The following is a 17,633-nucleotide window of genomic DNA, read 5'->3' as shown; positions in this document are numbered from 1 at the left end:
AGGCTTTGCCTTTTTTGACACTTTGTGTTTGTTTATGTCTTCTTGTCATGTCACATTTTGGCAAAAGCCAATGTTCACAAGTATAAATCTCACCAGAATGGGACTCATATCCGTCTTTTGTACTGCTCTACCTCCAGGGAGAGAGCATACTGCGTAGAACATAACAGGCTCTCTACCCATTTCTTGCATAAATAGATGAATGAATACCCATGTTAATCATTTTGTTAATATTAAACCATATCATTCCAGAGCTGTGAACCAAGAATCACAAATATCTCTCATAAGGGAGTTAATTTGTATTGTAACTGACTAAATACAATTTGGAAATGATGATGAATTTCTGGCAAGGCTAACTAGGGATGTTGTTATCTGATAAGGTAAAGAACATAAAGTGTCTTGTTTCTAGGAACCTCTGAGGATTTTCAGTATTTGTCTGATAAATATTAGATAAAGCATTATGGTTTGCTTTTCTCATAGAATGGGAGGAAACACAAGCATAATTTCAAAATAAAGCTCTATAATACAGCTTGTGAATAGAACATGTGTTTTTCCCTCAGAAAAAAATGTGCATGAAGATATTGTTTGAGACTTAGCTATTCTAATTATTTTATAAAATATTTATTTCAAAATCTGTCTTCAAAGGTTATAATTAATGTTATGATTGTATTATAATAAAACTGTCTTTAAAAGGCTAATTCACTTTTCTACAGTTCTTATAGTAAATATATAAATATTAAAAAGATGGCAACACAGCTAGTACCCCTGTTCCCACCATCCAGCTTATCAGCTGATTAATTAACCAATGTGAATACATATTTCTTTTTTAAGATGAAAAGTGTCCAGAATTAAAGCAGGAAATGGAAAGATTGCTATCAGAGGCCATCCAACTCATTAAAAGTCTAGAAACTGATCGTGCAGAAGCTGAAGAAGCTTTAAAACAACAAAAATCAAGAAAGAAAAGGATTAGCATGCAAATTGATTCTTGGTCAATCTGGAAACGTCAAGAAATCCCGTTAGCTGTACAGAAAGGTAATAATAAGAATTTTTCATATTGCCGTTTACTTTGTTGGAGAGGCGTGGATGATTAATTGAAGCTCTGAATTTAAAAATTACCTCTGTTTAGAGTGACCATATTATTCTGCATGCAAATCAGTGCATATTTGAAAGATACTATTAATAATAATGCTGAGTTTACAGACATAAATTGGGGCTGCACTGAGCAAACCTGGACCTGCTGTCATTTGGTGTTTGTTGGAAATGCCATTGAACTTGTGGTACCCAAGGGTCATGCAAACATTTGGTACATATTTCCCATAATGACTACAATATTTCAGTCACTAGAAATTTAGAAATTTAAAGTGATTGCCAGTTGGTGACATCAGCCACATCTTTAAATCTCGGAAAATGAGAGAATTCTAAGTGATATTTTAGGAACATGCATCTTCTTTTGAGAATTCAATAGTAAATTTGCTCTGGGAACTTCTAGCAGGCAAAGAAACTTAGGATGTTTCCAAGAGTCATGCAGGTAACATGTTTAAAAAGGAAACTGTCTTTTAGATTACAGAATGGAGGGACTTGTGGTCAAGTATTAAATAGTCTAAAGGTGTTGGATTTTTCATTTCCAAATACTGGTTCATCAAGCATGCCAGACTACCTGATCCTACCTGAGGCTGGAAGCTTTTTATGTTATCATAGGGTAACAATTTTAATTCAGAATTCACATGCTTTAGAAATGGGTTATATTAGGGTTCCCATATAACCCATGATTTAAGCCAAGACACCTTTGAGAGAAAAAAGGATGCTATTAATTATTATTCCGGTACAATAGCCATTAATTCAAATTATGTCAGACTCTACCCATATACATACCTTTATTATAATGTTATAAATCTTCTAAAGCTGTAGTCTCCCAAGTATAGTGTACACATTTCAGGGAGCTGCAAGAAAAGATGAGATGGTTCCTCAATTATGGTCTTTTAATAAAAGAAATTAAATGTAGGTTTAATGCCTGCTTCCACCTTTTAAAGTAATATGAAGCTCACAGCTTAAACTCTCCCTTTGTTCACTCCCTTCTGGAGCTCAGAGCTCAAGAAGCAGAAAATGGGCCCAGAGCCTAGGCTGGGACTAAATTTAATTCAACCTTTGTCTATGCTCTCTGTCACCCTTTACTAAAGAGCTCTTTATAAAGAGCTAACTATATAAAAATTATGCAAAACTCAGGTAACAGTAGACCTTTTTCTACCCACATTTAAAGTAATGTATTTTATAAAATATTTGGTGTCAACAGCTGTTTATAAAAATAAATAATTCATTTGGGCTTGGAGTGAGTTTGCTCTGATTCATAAGGGTTTTGAATAGGATTTGTGATGTGCATATGCTACTAATGTAATAGCATAGGTATATAATTTATAAGTGTGTACATACATACATATATATTGGTGTTTTAGAGGCAACTGAGGCTGCAGTAGGGTCAGAATAGTCATCAGGATCCCAGTAGGTTGTTGAGTGGATTCATATTCACATCCACAGAGAGCCATCTGCCATTTTCCTAATTGTTTGAGAGGCTCTTCCTTGTCAATAGTAGTAGAAAAGTCGGGGGTAGGGGAGGGATAAATTGGAAGATTGGGATTGACATATACACTACTATATATAAAACAGATAACTAATAAGGACCTACTGTATAGCACGGGGAACTCTACTCAATACCCTGTAATGGCCTATATGGGAAAAGAATCCAAAAAAGAATAGATATATGTATATGTATAACTGATTCACTTTGCTGTATACCTGAAACTAACACAACATTGTAAATAAAAAATTATAAAAAAAATAAAAATAAACATAAATTAACCCCCACCCCAAGAAAATGAAAGTCAATGTTGAGGGCTGATTTTCTTTAATTTTTTGCCAATCAAGTTATATGTAATCTCATATACCCCTTATAAGAGTGCTTAGATATTATAGTTTGGGGTCTATATGGAGTTCTACTTAAGGATTTACCAAAATAAAATTGAGATACATGCCTGCACATTCTAGGAGCCTAATAAATGCATTTTGAACGATGATGTATACCCTTGCCGTTGCTTATAATTTATTGTTTGAGTTGCCTTTTATTCAATATTAGTAAAGATCTACTTAAAAATCTGAAATGTATGTTCATCTGCTTTATTTTATTTAAGTAGCTAACGTATGCAATGAAATTTGGCTTTATTATCACTGTGTGTTTCTTAAGTGCCTTCTGTTTGTAACATATTAGTGAAAAGTTTATGTGCTTTCAGGAATATGCTGCAATTATATTGATATATTTAGGATATAATCTCTAAATATTTTGAATTTGTTTACAAACTATAAATTTATTTGTTTTTACGGTCTGTTTAGATTCTCGAAGTCTCTAGCATACGTGACAGGAAAAACTTCTAATTTCCATGACAGCCTTACCATTAAGTACAATGTGTGTAAAGGTTTTGATAATTTGGGGGGGTAACTTTACGGAAATTTACTTCTTTCTAGATGTCTTGTGGTTCCTCCTCCAGATCCATCCACCCCCCTAACTACCTCACCCATGCTTGTGACTTTTGTTTTGTGGCCCATGAGGCTGATTTATAATAGACTGCATAAAAGATATCTTTTGCACTCTGTCCTCCTTCTGGGTTCAGCCAATGGAAATCAGGGGCAAAAGACCATAGGAGATGATGGAGAAGAGTAAGGCTGAGGTATTGTACCTCTGACTTCCTTTCTGCTTGGTCACTGCACCCCTTTCCCAAATGACAGCCCTTGGCACTCGATATGCATCTAATGATAGAGTAAGTGCCTCTTCTTTTCCCTACCAAAAAAGATAACCAGAAATAAGTTTTTCATCATGAATTAGGTGCTATATGAACCTATAAATTTTAAAATTGGATGTGCATAGCAATGTTTCCTTATAAAATAAGAATACATATATTATACCCAAGCAGCATCTGAAGGCACAAATAAACTAATGACTCAGATTCACCCGGTACTCCCATTGTTCCTGCTTCTGTAAATTCCCTGTCTTTTCCTTAACTTACATTTATGGCTCCATGTACTTCCTTATGACCATCTAATGGGAGAGAAAAACAATCACAGCCCTGGTTTATGAAAGGTTTGAATGGTATGTTGATATAATTTGGGGAGCTACTGTATTACAATCTCAGTATGGAAAAGGTGGAGGCAAAATCACCTTGAAGAAGAAATGGCCTGAGGTATAGATGGGAAGTGGCAAAAGGGATTGCATAGTGGTCAGGGACTTAGAAAGAACATGAATGTAAGATCGGTGGAAGGAAGTCTATGAGAGTTTTGGGGATTAACGTTTCAAAAGGATGGGATGTGAAGATAATTGTGTCCCATATAAATGCTCACAAGAGTGCCTCTGCTATGGAGGAAGATCCGAGTAGTTAATAGAATGTTAAATATTCTGATTTTGGTTTTTTTAGACATTGTTTTGTCATGTGAATTAATCAGCTATTACTACAACAATTATTTGTAACAAGTCACTTTGGAACTCAATTGCTTACAACAATAATGTTTTTTTTTTTTTTCTACTCATGGGTCTGTGTGTTGGCTAGGGAGGATTTCTTCAGGCTGCAGATCTAATGGGCTTGACTCAAGACTGTGTTGGGTTCAGGTGAGCTTCATGTTTCTCTCATCCTCACTGGCTAGCAGCTCTGAGGGCCATGGTTTTCACGTGGCAAGTGAGGAGAGTACAACATAGTGAGTAAAAAGATAGGATGCCCCTCAAGATGTTAGCTCAAAACTGGCATACTCTCACTGTTATTCGCATCGTTTAGTCAAAATAAGTACCATGTCTGAATCACAAATGAGTGTGACAAGAAACTACCTTTAATCCAAGGGGGAGGTAGTGAGCAACAGTTTGGTCTGTCACAGCTTGCTTCTGATGACTCTCCCTGATACTGAGTTGTTTTTTCTGTGGTTTCTACATATTTTATAGAGAACTCATTTTTCTCTGTTTGTATTATATTTTCTATGGAAGTCAGTAATCCTTTGACTGCTTTTTTGCCTCTGTTAGGATCCTAGAAGTTTTATTGGTTCTTGACTAGTAAATTAGACCATACTAATTTCTTAGCTTGAGTTTGATATCTAAATCTTCATAAGTTTCAAGTTTGGCTTTTTTATTTCTTTGAAGTCATTCTTTTTCTATCCAGGGCCCAGTTAATGAGTATTCTATTCATGGCATCCAAGTCCGAAGTTGTCAACATATTTTTAATAGCTAAATCAATTTATTTAATGGTTTTGGGTCTCTTTTCTCTGTCTTCTTGAGTCAGTTTTGATAATTTGTGTCTTCTAAGGAATTTGTCCATTTCGTTTTAGTTGTCTTATTTGCTGGCCTAATCTTGTTCCTAAAATTCTCTTATAATTTTAATTTCTATAATAGCAGTAGAGACAACATTTCTTTCATTCTTGATTTTGGTAATTTGTACTTTCTCTCTGTATTTTTCTTGGTCTACCAAAAGTTACATCAATTTTGTTGATCTTTTAAAAAAGTCAATTTTTGCTTTTCTTGATTTCTCTATTGTTTTTCAGCTTTGATATAATTGATTTCTTCTCTGATTCCCTTTCTCATGCTTGCTTCGGGAATAATTTAACCTACTATTTCTCTTTTCATGAAGTAGAAGCGTTGATTATTTTTTTGATACCTTCTTTTCTAGAATAGGTATTTAAGAACTGAATTTACTTTTAAGAACTGTGTTAGGGCTTCCCTGGTGGTGCAGTGGTTGAGAGTCCGCCTGCCGATGCAGGGGACACGGGTTCGTGCCCTGGTCCGGGAAGATTCCATATGCCGCGGAGCGGCTAGGCCTGTGAGCCATGGCCGCTGAGCCTGTGCGTCTGGAGCCTGTGCTCCGCAATGGGAGAGGCCACAACAGTGAGAGGCCCGCGTACCGCAAAAACAACAACAACAAAACAAAAACAAAAAAAAAGAACTGTGTTAGTTGCATTTCATAAATGTTCATATGCTGTGAGTTTATTTTTAATTAGGTAAAAAATATTTTTAAAATTCTTTTGTGATTTCTTTTTGGACCTATTATTTATTTAGAAGTTGCTATTTAATTTGCAAATATTTGGGGATTTTTCGAATTTTTTTCCCCAATTTTTTTTGTCGATTTCTAATTTAATTTTTTGTGTTTAGAAACATTTCAATCACATTAAAATTATTTAGAATAAAAATTGCCTAGCATTTTATCTATCTTGGAGAATATTCTGTGTGTGGTTGAAATTAATGTGTATTCTGCTTTTGTTAGGTGCAGTGTCTGTAAATGTGTTAGGTGAAATCCCTGAAACCCTAATATCCTTTGCTTCCCATTTTGATATATCTGTTTGGTATAGGAGACTGGGGAGAAAGCCTAAGGCTCACCCAAATGACAAGTCCAATAAGAAGTCATTACATGAAGCTGAGGATCCAAAGGTTTCCATCCCCAGCATAAATAAGTGTGAATCATGAATAAACCTATTGCTCAGATTGAATAGTAAAGAAAGTTGCTTGTTTCACTTAGCAGAGGAAAGCAAACAGTATTCCAAGAATTCTTAATGTACTGATTCAAATGGATTTGTGACTGAAATTCCTGCTGTCTGTGTATCTGAAAATACACAGTGGAGAATGTCATTTAAATGTTCTGTGGGTTGGTAGTAAAGCTAGGCATCTTCAGGAGCAAAGACAGATTTTTTTCTGGAAGATTGAAAATTCAATCTAGATATCAGGGAACTTTCTCAGATAGGGTTTCAAGATAAAAAATAGCTCAATATCAAATATCATAAAACACAAAGATGCAGATTCAATGAGTGTGAGCTGGTAAAAACAGCAGAATCTTACTCAAAAAGTTTTCAGATATTGAACATGAGATTATAAAATGAGTATGTTTACTATGTTTCAAGAAATAAAAAGAGAAGTTTGAAAGTAAAAACAAGGACTAAGAGACTAATTTTAAAAGAAAGCAAAAGTGGAAATAAAAAAGACCTAGAAATTAAAATATATTATTCAAAATTAATAACACAGTGGTTGGTTAAATGGTTTGTTAGACTAAGGAAGAGAAAAGTAATATCTGTGAACTTGGAAGAATTTGAATGGAATGCATCACAGGTACACAAGGAGAAGGAAAATATAAATAAAATATTTAAAAGCATTGAGTATAAGATGAGAAAGTATGATGAATATCTAATAGAAGATCAGCATGGAGATAATGATGGTAATACTTAACAAGATGGTGACTGACTTTTTAAAACAAAAATGCTACTGTTGGGCTTCCCTGGTGGCGCAGTGGTTGAGAGTCCGCCTGCCGATGCAGGGGACACGGGTTCGTGCCCCGGTCCGGGAAGATCCCACATGCCGCGGAGTGGCTGGGCCCGTGAGCCATGGCCGCTGAGCCTGCGTGTCCGGAGCCTGTGCTCCACAACGGGAGAAGCCACAACAGTGAGAGGCCCGCGTACCACACAAAAAAAACAACAAATGTTACTGTCTAATTAGGATAAACAAAGTAAAAGGGGATGGTGTCAAATATTGCACAAATTCAAGAAATTAGAAAACATTTAGAACTGTATCATTAAATCTTACTAAAATTATCTTCACATGAGTGAAAAAAGCTAAATTATTATTTAAAGGAAAATAAATAGCTTTTATAATATCAGAAAAGAAGATGGATTCATAGTTATTGAAATATATGACTTCAGAATTTAGAAAAATAAAAGTAAAATAAATACAAAGGAAAAAAACAGAAAACCAATTACAAAATTGTTAAATAATGAAATATATATAATTCCAAAGATATGCAGAACTACATGTTGATAAATAAAAAAAGAATAATAAAAAAAAAAGGAAAACCAGTGGCAAAATTAATCAAGAACACAGAGAAAATATATGAATAAATCCAATTAGAAATTAAAATGGTATCTAAAAATGTAGCAGTGATTAATAATAAGGAAGATACTCAGAACAAATCTCTTAGAATATTATTGAAATTTTGAGGAACTAGATAAATTCACAGGAAAAATGGATTGATGAATAAATAGATAACCAAAATATACATATACGCCTTTGACTTAATAACTAAAACTCCTTCCCTGCAAAATGTGTACATATATACATACATACTAGGGCAATAGAACTTTACATGCAATTTCAAACTTCCACAAGATCACAGAGAACAGAAATAAAAGAAACTACAACTGATATAAGAAGGTAGCATAAATAATAAAGCAAATTAGACGAGGACAGTACAAATATGGAAAATTATAAGCCCAAATCACGAGTATATATGCAAAGTATCTTCAGTGAATACAGCAGCAAAACCCACCAATAAGTTTATTTTTAAAAAGATGAAAAGAGCCTCAAGCTAGCCAATGTAATTTTATTCCAAGAGTTCAAGGTTAGGCTAACCTTAGAAATTTAACAGCATAAGGAGGAAATATTTTATATAGTTTCTCTAAAATTGTCCTAGTCTGTTAATTGACATTTAATTTAATTTATAATTTATATTTATTTTATTTGAGGGAAATTTCCATATTTATTACTTCAAATATTTTTATACAAAACAGAAAATTTTTATCCATTTATTCAAATTCTCTTTTCTATTGTTTGATAGCATTTTGTCATTTTCTTCCTATAGGCCTTGCACAACTCAGGTTTATCACTAGATCTGTCCGTTTTAATTTGTTTTAATTTTACTGTTGTGAGATTATTCTGTTTTCAACATAATCTTTATTTTTGTGGATAAACTTTATTTTGTATATTAATTTTATATGAATTATTTTTATAATTTTCGGTGATTTTTATATAGTTTAATCCCTTTGATGGTGAGTGAAGAAAGCAATATATTTTTAGTGCAATACTAAAATAACTTATTTTAGGGACTTACCTGGCGGTCTAGTGACTAAGACTCCATGCTTCCACTGCAGGGGGCACAGGTTCCATTCCTGGTCAGGGAACTAGGATCCTGCATGCCACACGGCATGGCCAAAAAATAAAAATAAAAAAGTAACTTATTTTAGATTTAATAAGATTCACAGATAAGTAATTTCTGAAACTAAAATATTTCATATTTATTATCAAATAAAGATGTCCTTCTGGAGCTTTTGTTTTAAAATTTGATTTTCTTTTTTATTTTATCATCATATGTCTAGAACACGAGGCCTATTTGAAAGATATTGTAGAACTACGATGGCACCTTGAAGATAAAACTCATCGACTAAAACGTTTGGAGGAGGAAAAGGAGAAATTAGAAGAAGCTAATGCAAAGCTTCAAGCAGACATAGACAACGTGATTAAACATCGCCCTCTACTGCTTGCAAAGCGAGACCAGGAGCTTGTAGCTCTGAAGGAACATTATCAGAAAAAAATTGAGGTAAAGGAATAAATGAATGGATTTGCATTTTACAGATTGTTTCTTAGTTATAAAAATTTCAACTATAAGAAGTTAACATATCTTTCAAGGGTTCATTCTCGTTGAAAATTGACCTGCTATTTATTTTCTAAAGGAATTATCAAGTGACACACAGTACAGTTGATTGATATTCATTTAAACTTTTCCCATACTTTTAAACTTAGGAATATTAATAATATTTAGTAGTCTACTAATACGATTTTGGAGATTTAACACATTATGGTATTATTTGAATCCGTAAATCAAACTTAGAAAGAATGTCATCAATTTCATTGTTGATGAAAATATGTAACTGACATGAGCAGCCATGATCATGTTCCTCTGTATGTACATGTGAATTTTTCTTGGCTGTATATCTAGTGGAGTATCTACTGAGTCATGGGTTATATACATTTTCAACTTCATTAGATAAAATCACATTGCTCTCCAAAGTGTCTCTGACAGCTTATATTCCTAAAGTAGTAGCAGTGCTGGAGACGTCCCATTTCTCCACTGTGGACAAGAATTCTAGTAGTATCATTTTTTCTTAATAGTAGCCCCCTTATTTAGTTGGATGGCAATGTGTCAGGCTAAAAGTCATCCCCCAAATTGCCTTTACTCATGGTATTTCTAATGAGATGTAGGTAGGAGTTATATAGGGGTTTTTTTAGGAAAGCTTCTTGAAATGGACTGACTCACTCAGAAGTAGCACCCTTAGCCATCTCCTAAACTTACAGCAACCCAGATATGACAGCTGCAGCTCTGATTTGATTTTATAGCACAAAGCAACCTTGGGAATGGAACCCAGATCCAGAATGGCTGAATAGAAAGGCAGAAGATACCTTGTATCTATTTCTGGGAGAGAAAAATAAACTATAATCTTGTTTCTTTGACTTATTTCTGCTATAGCCAAACCCAGTCCTAACTGATCCACCTCACATTTTTGTCAACATTTTTATTGTCATACTTTAAAGTTTGTCAATAGGTGTGTGAATTGGTATCCCTTTATTATTTTAGTGTGTTTTTCCCCGATAGTGGACATAGGCATTTCTGAGTCAGGGGTAGCAGGGTTGTTGAGCAGCTGGAAGACCATGCTTGGTAATGGGAGGAAAATATGAAAACACGTTCTAGCAGATCAAGAAAATAGCAACCTTTGCATAGAGCTTATCAGAGTCACTGCGATGATTAATTTTTTGAGTCAACTTGGCTGGGCCAGGATGCCCAGGTATTTGATCAGACGTTATTATAGATGTTTCTGTGAAGCAGTTTTTTGGATGAGATTAACATTTAAATCAATGGACTTTTAATAAAGCAGATAGGCAAGAAAAATAAATAAAAGGCATCCAGATTGTAAAGGAAGAAGTAAAATGATCTCTATTTGCAGAGGACATGATCTTACATATAGAAAATCATGAAGAATTCACAAAACAAACTATTAGAGCTAATAAACAAGTTTAGTAAAGTTGGAGGATGCAAGCTCAACACACAAAACTCAGTTGTATTTTCATATACTAGTTTTGAACAATCCAAAAATGAAATTAAGAAAACAGTTCTACTTAATACCATTAAACATGATAAAGTAGGAATAAATTTAATAAAGTGCAAGACTTTTTCACTAAAAACTATAATATTTTGCTGAAATAAATTAGACCTAAATAAATAGAAAGATAATCCGTGTTCACGGATTTGACTTAATATTGTTAATATGTCAATGGTACCCAAAGCTATCTTCAGATTAAATGCAATATCTGACAAACTCTCAAGATCTTTTTGCAGAAATTGAAAAGCCTGTTCTAATATTGATACGGAATTGCACGGGATCCCAAAAAGCCAAAACAGTCTTGGAAATGAAGGACACCTTAGAGAATTCACACTTTCTGATTTTAAAACTTAGTACAAAGCTGTAGGAAGCAAAAAAAAAGTGGCATTTGCATAAATACAGAAAAGTAGAGAGTAGAATTGAGATTGCAGAAATAAACCCATTTATCTATGGTTAATTGCTTTTGACAAGGGTGCCAAGACCATTTGTGGGGAAACAGTAGTCTCTTCAACAAATGGTGCTGGGACATTGGATATCCACATGTATTCAAAAGAGTAAAGTTAAGACCCCTACTTCCCAGCACATACACACGTTAATTAAAAGTGGATCATAATTCTACATGTAAGAGCTAAAACTATAAAACTCTTAAAAGAAAACTTAGGGGTAAATCTTCATCACCTTGAATTTGGAAATGGTTTTTTTAGATATGACACTAAAAGCATAAGCAACATAAGAAAAAACAGAGAAATTGGACTTCATCAAAATTAAAACCTTTTGTCCATTACAGTACACTACCATAAAAGTAAAAAGACAACTTACAGAATGAGAGAAAATGTTGCAAATTATATATTACAAAAGGTGTAGTATGCAGGATATATAAAGAACTTTTATAATTCAACAACCAGAAAAGACAAACAACCCATTTAAAAATGGGCAAAAGACTTGAGCAGACATATCTCCAAAAGACATAGAAATGGGCAGCAAACACATGAAAAGATGGATGCTTAACATCATTAGTCATTAGGAAAATGCAAATCAAACCCACAATGAGATACCACTCATACCCATTAGGATAAAGTTAAAAACAAAGTGTAAGATAACCAGTTTGGGTGAGGATGTGGAGAAACTTGAACCATTGTACTCTGCTGGTGGGAATGTAAAATGGTAGAGCCACTGTGGAAAACAGTTTGGTGTTTCCTCAGAAAGTAAAACAGAATTACCATATGCTTTAGCAAATCCACTCCAAGGTATATACCCCCAAATAATTGAAAACTGATGTTAAAAAACAAACAAAAAGGGCTGCCCTGGTGGCGCAGTGGTTGAGAGTCCGCCTGCCGATGCAGGGGATGTGGGTTCGTGCCCTGGTCCGGGAGGATCCCACGTGCCGCGGAGTGGCTGGGCCTGTGAGCCATGGCCGCTGAGCCTGCGCGTCCGGAGCCTGTGCTCCGCGGCGGGCAAGGCCACAGCAGTGAGGGGCCCGCGTACCACAAAAATAAATAACTAAATACATAAAAAGCAAAACACGAAACCCTTGTACGTAAATGTTCATAGCAGCACTGTTCAGAACAGACAAAGGTGAAACTGTCCAGTGCCCTTCAACTGATGAATGACTAAACAAAATGTAATACATCCACACGATGGAATATTATTCAGCCATAAAAAGAAATGAAGTACTGATGTATGTCACAACATGGGTAAACCTTGAAGCATTATGCTAAAAGAAGCCAGGTACAAAAGATCACATATTATATGATTTCATTTAGCTGAAATATCCAGAATAGGTAAATCCATAAAGATGGAAAGCAAATTCATGATCGCTGGAGGGTTGGAGACGTGTAAGATAGTGTTTTGTTTGTAATATAGCTTTGTTTTGTTTTGTTTTTTATTCTGCTGTCTTGACTGAGGTCCTGGCTAAAGGCCTGCTGAAGCAACCCAACAGCTTAAATAATGCAAGACCTCTAGCCAATGTGCTTGAGCCTTAATACATTGCTACTTGCAAACTAAGCTCAAAGGCTCAACGTGACCTTCAAATTCTACAAGCAGCTCAGTCTCATAACACTGTTATGAGAGCCACAAAAATATTATTAACATCAACCTAGGAGAGTATCCATGTGGGAAGGTTGTACCAGTCCCACACTGAGCCCGTCCAAGGACTTTCCTTGGAGATGAATTTGCCTCATATGACATCACCAATGCCCCCAACACTGAGACCACCACCCCAGCAATACCTACGGGACAAATTGGACACAGGACATTATTTATTGCTTTTCTTCCTTTGATAGTAGAAATTCTATTATGTTTCCTGAGCCTTTGTTTGCTTATCCCATCATCTTGGTATAATCCTGGCTCCCTGCCAAAGTCTCTACCCCTACGTTCCTGTGCCTAAAGGAAAATCTTGTAGAGGTTACTAATATCTGTGCTATTCTAGAAATTAATGGGCACGTAGGGACAGTTTTATGTCCTCCCCTTCCAAATCTGTATACATTTTGCTGTATTATATTGCCTCTAGTAAGGCTAGGACCTTTGCTGGCTGAGATCTCCACTACAATGCTGACTAGAGGGAGTAATATTTGGCATCATTGTCACATTCCCAGTTTCAAAGGGGAAGAATTAATAAATTTTTTTCTATTAAGTAAGATGTTACATGGTGCTAGACTTGATTTGCTAATTATTTGTTTAGGGTTTTAAATCTAAATTCATGAGTAAGAAGGTCATATAATTATTTAATAATGTCCTTGTCAGGTTTGGGTTTTAAGGGTTTGCTAGATTTTTAAAGGTAACTTGGGAGTATTTCTTCTTTTCCTATTATCTAGAAGAGTGCGAAAGACTAACATTATTAATTAGCATTTACTATTGAAGCCATCTAGCTAAAGTTTTCCAGTTTTGTTTCTTGTTTGTTTTGGAAAGGTTTTTAATTACAAATTCAATTTCCTCAATAAGATTGTTCAGTTATTCTGTTTCTTCCTGTGTCCATTTTGGTTAGTTGTAGTTTTCTAAGAATATGTCCATTTCATCACAATTTCAAATTTTGTTGGAAGACTTTCTTAGTATCCTTTTATCTTTTCTATAGTCTATAGAATATGTAGTGCTTTCCTTTTTCATTCCTGATATTTACTTGTGCCTTCTCTTAAATGTTATATATTTATATAAGTTTATAACATGATATATCTTCTTCTGTATACACGATAACCATCCATCACCATACAGTTGACCCCCTTTACCCACTTCTCCCTCCCCTTCCCTTCTGGTAACCACTACTCTGTTTTCTGTATCTACATGTTTCTTTGGTTTGGTTTGGTTTGTTCACTTATTTTGGAGTTTTTTATTTGTTTTTTACGTTCCACATATGAGTTAAATCACACGATATTTGTCTTTCTTCATCTGACTTATTTCACTTAGCATAATACCCTCAAGGACCGTCCATGTTGTCACAAATGGCAAGATTTCTTTCTTTTTTTATGGTTGAGTAGTATCTGTTTTATAGATATATATACATGTGTGTGTGTGTGTGTGTGTGTATATATACCACATCTCTTTATCTCTTCATCCATTCATCCCTTGATGGGCCCTTAGGTTGTTCCATATCTTGGCTATTGTAAATAGTGATGCAGTGAACATTGGGGTGCATATATATTTTCAAATTAGTGTATTCATATTCTTTGGATTAATACCCAGAAGCAGAATAGCTGGATCATATGTTAATTCTGTTCTTAATTTTTCTGAGGAATCTGCATACTGTTTTTCATAGTGGCTGCATTCCCACTAACAGTTCACAAGGGTTCCCGTTTCTCCACATCCTCTCAACACTTGTTATTTCTTCCTTTTTTGATAATAACCATTCTAATTGGCATGTGGTAAAATCTCATTGTGGTTTTTATTTTCATTTCCATAATAATTAGTGATGTTGAATACCTTTTCAAGTATGTGCCTGTTGGCCATCTGTATGTCTTCTTTGGAAAAAAGTCTATTGCTGTACACCTGAAACTAACACAACATTGTAAATTAATTATACCCCAATAAAAATTTTAAAAAAAGAAACAGGATGGCAGGATGCCCCCCCCCCCAAAAAAAAGGTCTGTTCAGCCCCTTTGCCCATTTTTAAAAATTGAAGTATAGTTGATTTACAGTGTTGTGTTAATTTCTGGTGTATGGCAAAGTGATTAAGTTATACATACATATACATTCTTTTTTATATTCTTTTCCATTATGGCTTATCACAGGATATTGAATATAGTTCCCTGTGCTATACAGTAGGACCTTGTTGTTTATCCCCTTTGCCCATTTTAAAATTGAGTTGTTTGGTTTTTTGTTGTTGTTGAGTTGTATGAGTTCTTTATATATTTTGGATATTAACCCCTTATTGGTTATATGATTTGCAAATATCTTCTATTCGGTAGGTTGTCTTTTTGTTTTGTTGATGGTTTCCTTTGCTGCACAGACTATGTAATTATGTACACATAAAATCTAGACAAGTCCACAGATGAATTACAGTTGCATACAAAGGTAAAATTTTAAAATCCATACATTACTATATACCAGCAACAAATCTGAAAATAAAATTTATTTTAAAATAGCATTTGTTAGAGCATAAAATAAAACATATCTAGGAATAAATGTAACAAATGATATGCAAAGCCCCTATTCAGAAAACTATGACTATTACTGAGAGAAATTTAAAAGTGCTACATAGATAAATATGTTAATGTATTAGAAGGCTAAATTTTGTAGCATTCGCTCCAAATTGATCTGTAAATTAAATACAGTCACAAAATCTCAACAGGTCTCTTTGTGGACCTTGACAAGCTAATTCTAAAATGTATGTGGTATATGTATACAATGGAATATAATTCAGCCTTTAAAAAGAAGGAAGCCTTCCATATGTGACAACATGGAGGAACCTGGAGAACATTATTGTGCTAAGTAAATAAGCAGGTCACAGATAAATACTGCATGATTCCACTTACATGAGGTATCTATAATAGTCACGCTCATAGAAGCACAGAGTAGAATGGTGGTTGGTAGGGGCTTGGGGAGGGGAAATGGAGAGTTGTTTTTCAATGGATATAAAGATTTAGTTATGTGAGATGAATAAGTTCTAGAGATCTGCTGTACAGCATAGTGCCTACAGTTTACTGTGTTGTACACTTAAAATTTTGTTAAAAGATAGATAATCATGTTAAATGTTCTTATCACAATAAAATTAATACAATGAAATAAAAATTAATGAAAATTACTGCTGTTTTCGGGAGGCTACTGCCTCATATAGATCCACCACTCGGCCCCTGGGTAAAGGACTGCTCCCTCCTTAGTACCTTGTTCTACTCCTCTCCCTCCAACTTTCCAACAGGACATCCTGAACTGGAGTTCCTTCCAACCATGACCACTACAACCACCCTTTCCCTTTAGTCTGATAGAGAAGAGAGGCCGGGAGAGAGAAGGGAGTATGTTTATGATATCTAATAATTAATGAAAACAATAAAAATGGAATATTTTGGGCCCTTGCATTAAGATAGTAATGGTTATTCATGAGTGAGAAGATTATAGGTAATTTATAAAATTTTCTTTTTTCATCTGTGTTTTCTGATTTTTCTACAATATTTGAACAATAAAAAGTCATAGTTTTTGTAGGTAAAAAAATAATGATTTTATTTTGGTCATGTTAACTGGGATATTAAAGTCATTTTCTTCAGTAACTTTTCTACATCTCTAGTATTGATGCCTCTCAGGGTAAAAGAAACCTGAAACTACTGTGCTAAACAATAGACTAAATATGGAAAGAAAATTGATATAAAGAACGTTTATAATCTAAATCAAAACTACTTTAGGGGCTTCCCTGGTGGCGCAGTGGTTGGGAGTCCGCCTGCCGACGCAGGGGACACGGGTTCGTGCCCCGATTCGGGAGGGTACCACATGCCGCGGAGCAGCTGGGCCCGTGGGACATGGCCGCTGAGCCTGCGCATCTGGAGCCTGTTCTCCACCACGGGAGAGGCCACAGCGGTGCAAAGCCCGCGTACCGCAAAAGAACAGAACAAAACAAAACAAAAAAAAACAACTACTTTAACTCCCTTCTCTGATCTTTCTCTTGTCTGATTATTTTAATTAGCCATTAAGTGCATATATTAGCACACATATTTTTATTTCTAGGTAATGGAACTATACAAACAGGTTCATGGAGAACATGAAGAAGCTGTAGAAAATCTTGAAAAAGTCAAATTCAAAGCTAAACAAAGTAAAATAGACATGGAAAATGATATTCGTGATGATGAAATAACCATAGAAGCCTACAAGTAAGTATTTTTCACAAATGTTACTTATAGCATTTAGAAGTAAAATATTAATTAAAATGTAATATATATTCCTGTATAAGAAATTCAGATAAAGAGAAAGGGAAGAATCTAAATTGCCACATCTATCTTGTTACCAAGTTTATGTATAAATTAACATGTCTTTTACATATGTAAACTAATTGTGTATAAATTCCTAAAGCAGTATTTTTCGGTGTCATTTTAAAGCTCTTGATACATGTTGCCAAATTGCCTGTGGCTATGCTATAACAGTATATATCCCTGCTAACTATGTGAAAAAGTAACTCTTTGAAAAAAGATTCCAGCATGGGATACTATAAAAAACAAATTATATAGCCTTGTATTAATTATAAGCATAGCATCTAATTAATTAAACTCATTTTTTTGATTTCTAGTAAA

At 34.5% G+C, this 17,633-nt stretch overlaps 1 protein-coding gene across 1 annotated transcript in view; it reads left to right on the top strand.

The window, feature by feature from the left end:
* CCDC178 (coiled-coil domain containing 178) overlaps positions 1-17,633 on the top strand; it is a 362,657-nt gene that overhangs the window by 35,561 nt on the left and 309,463 nt on the right. Inside the window, exons 6-8 of the mRNA XM_019930330.2 lie at positions 829-1,029; positions 9,151-9,371; positions 17,074-17,216. Of these exons, the coding sequence (XP_019785889.1) occupies positions 829-1,029; positions 9,151-9,371; positions 17,074-17,216 (565 nt within the window). The remainder of the gene's footprint in view (positions 1-828; positions 1,030-9,150; positions 9,372-17,073; positions 17,217-17,633) is intronic.

The sequence above is a fragment of the Tursiops truncatus genome, chromosome 13, assembly GCF_011762595.2.
Source record: "Tursiops truncatus isolate mTurTru1 chromosome 13, mTurTru1.mat.Y, whole genome shotgun sequence".
NCBI lineage: Eukaryota > Metazoa > Chordata > Mammalia > Artiodactyla > Delphinidae > Tursiops > Tursiops truncatus.
Note: the sequence above shows the minus strand (reverse complement) of the source record. Positions and strands in the feature narration are given on the sequence as shown.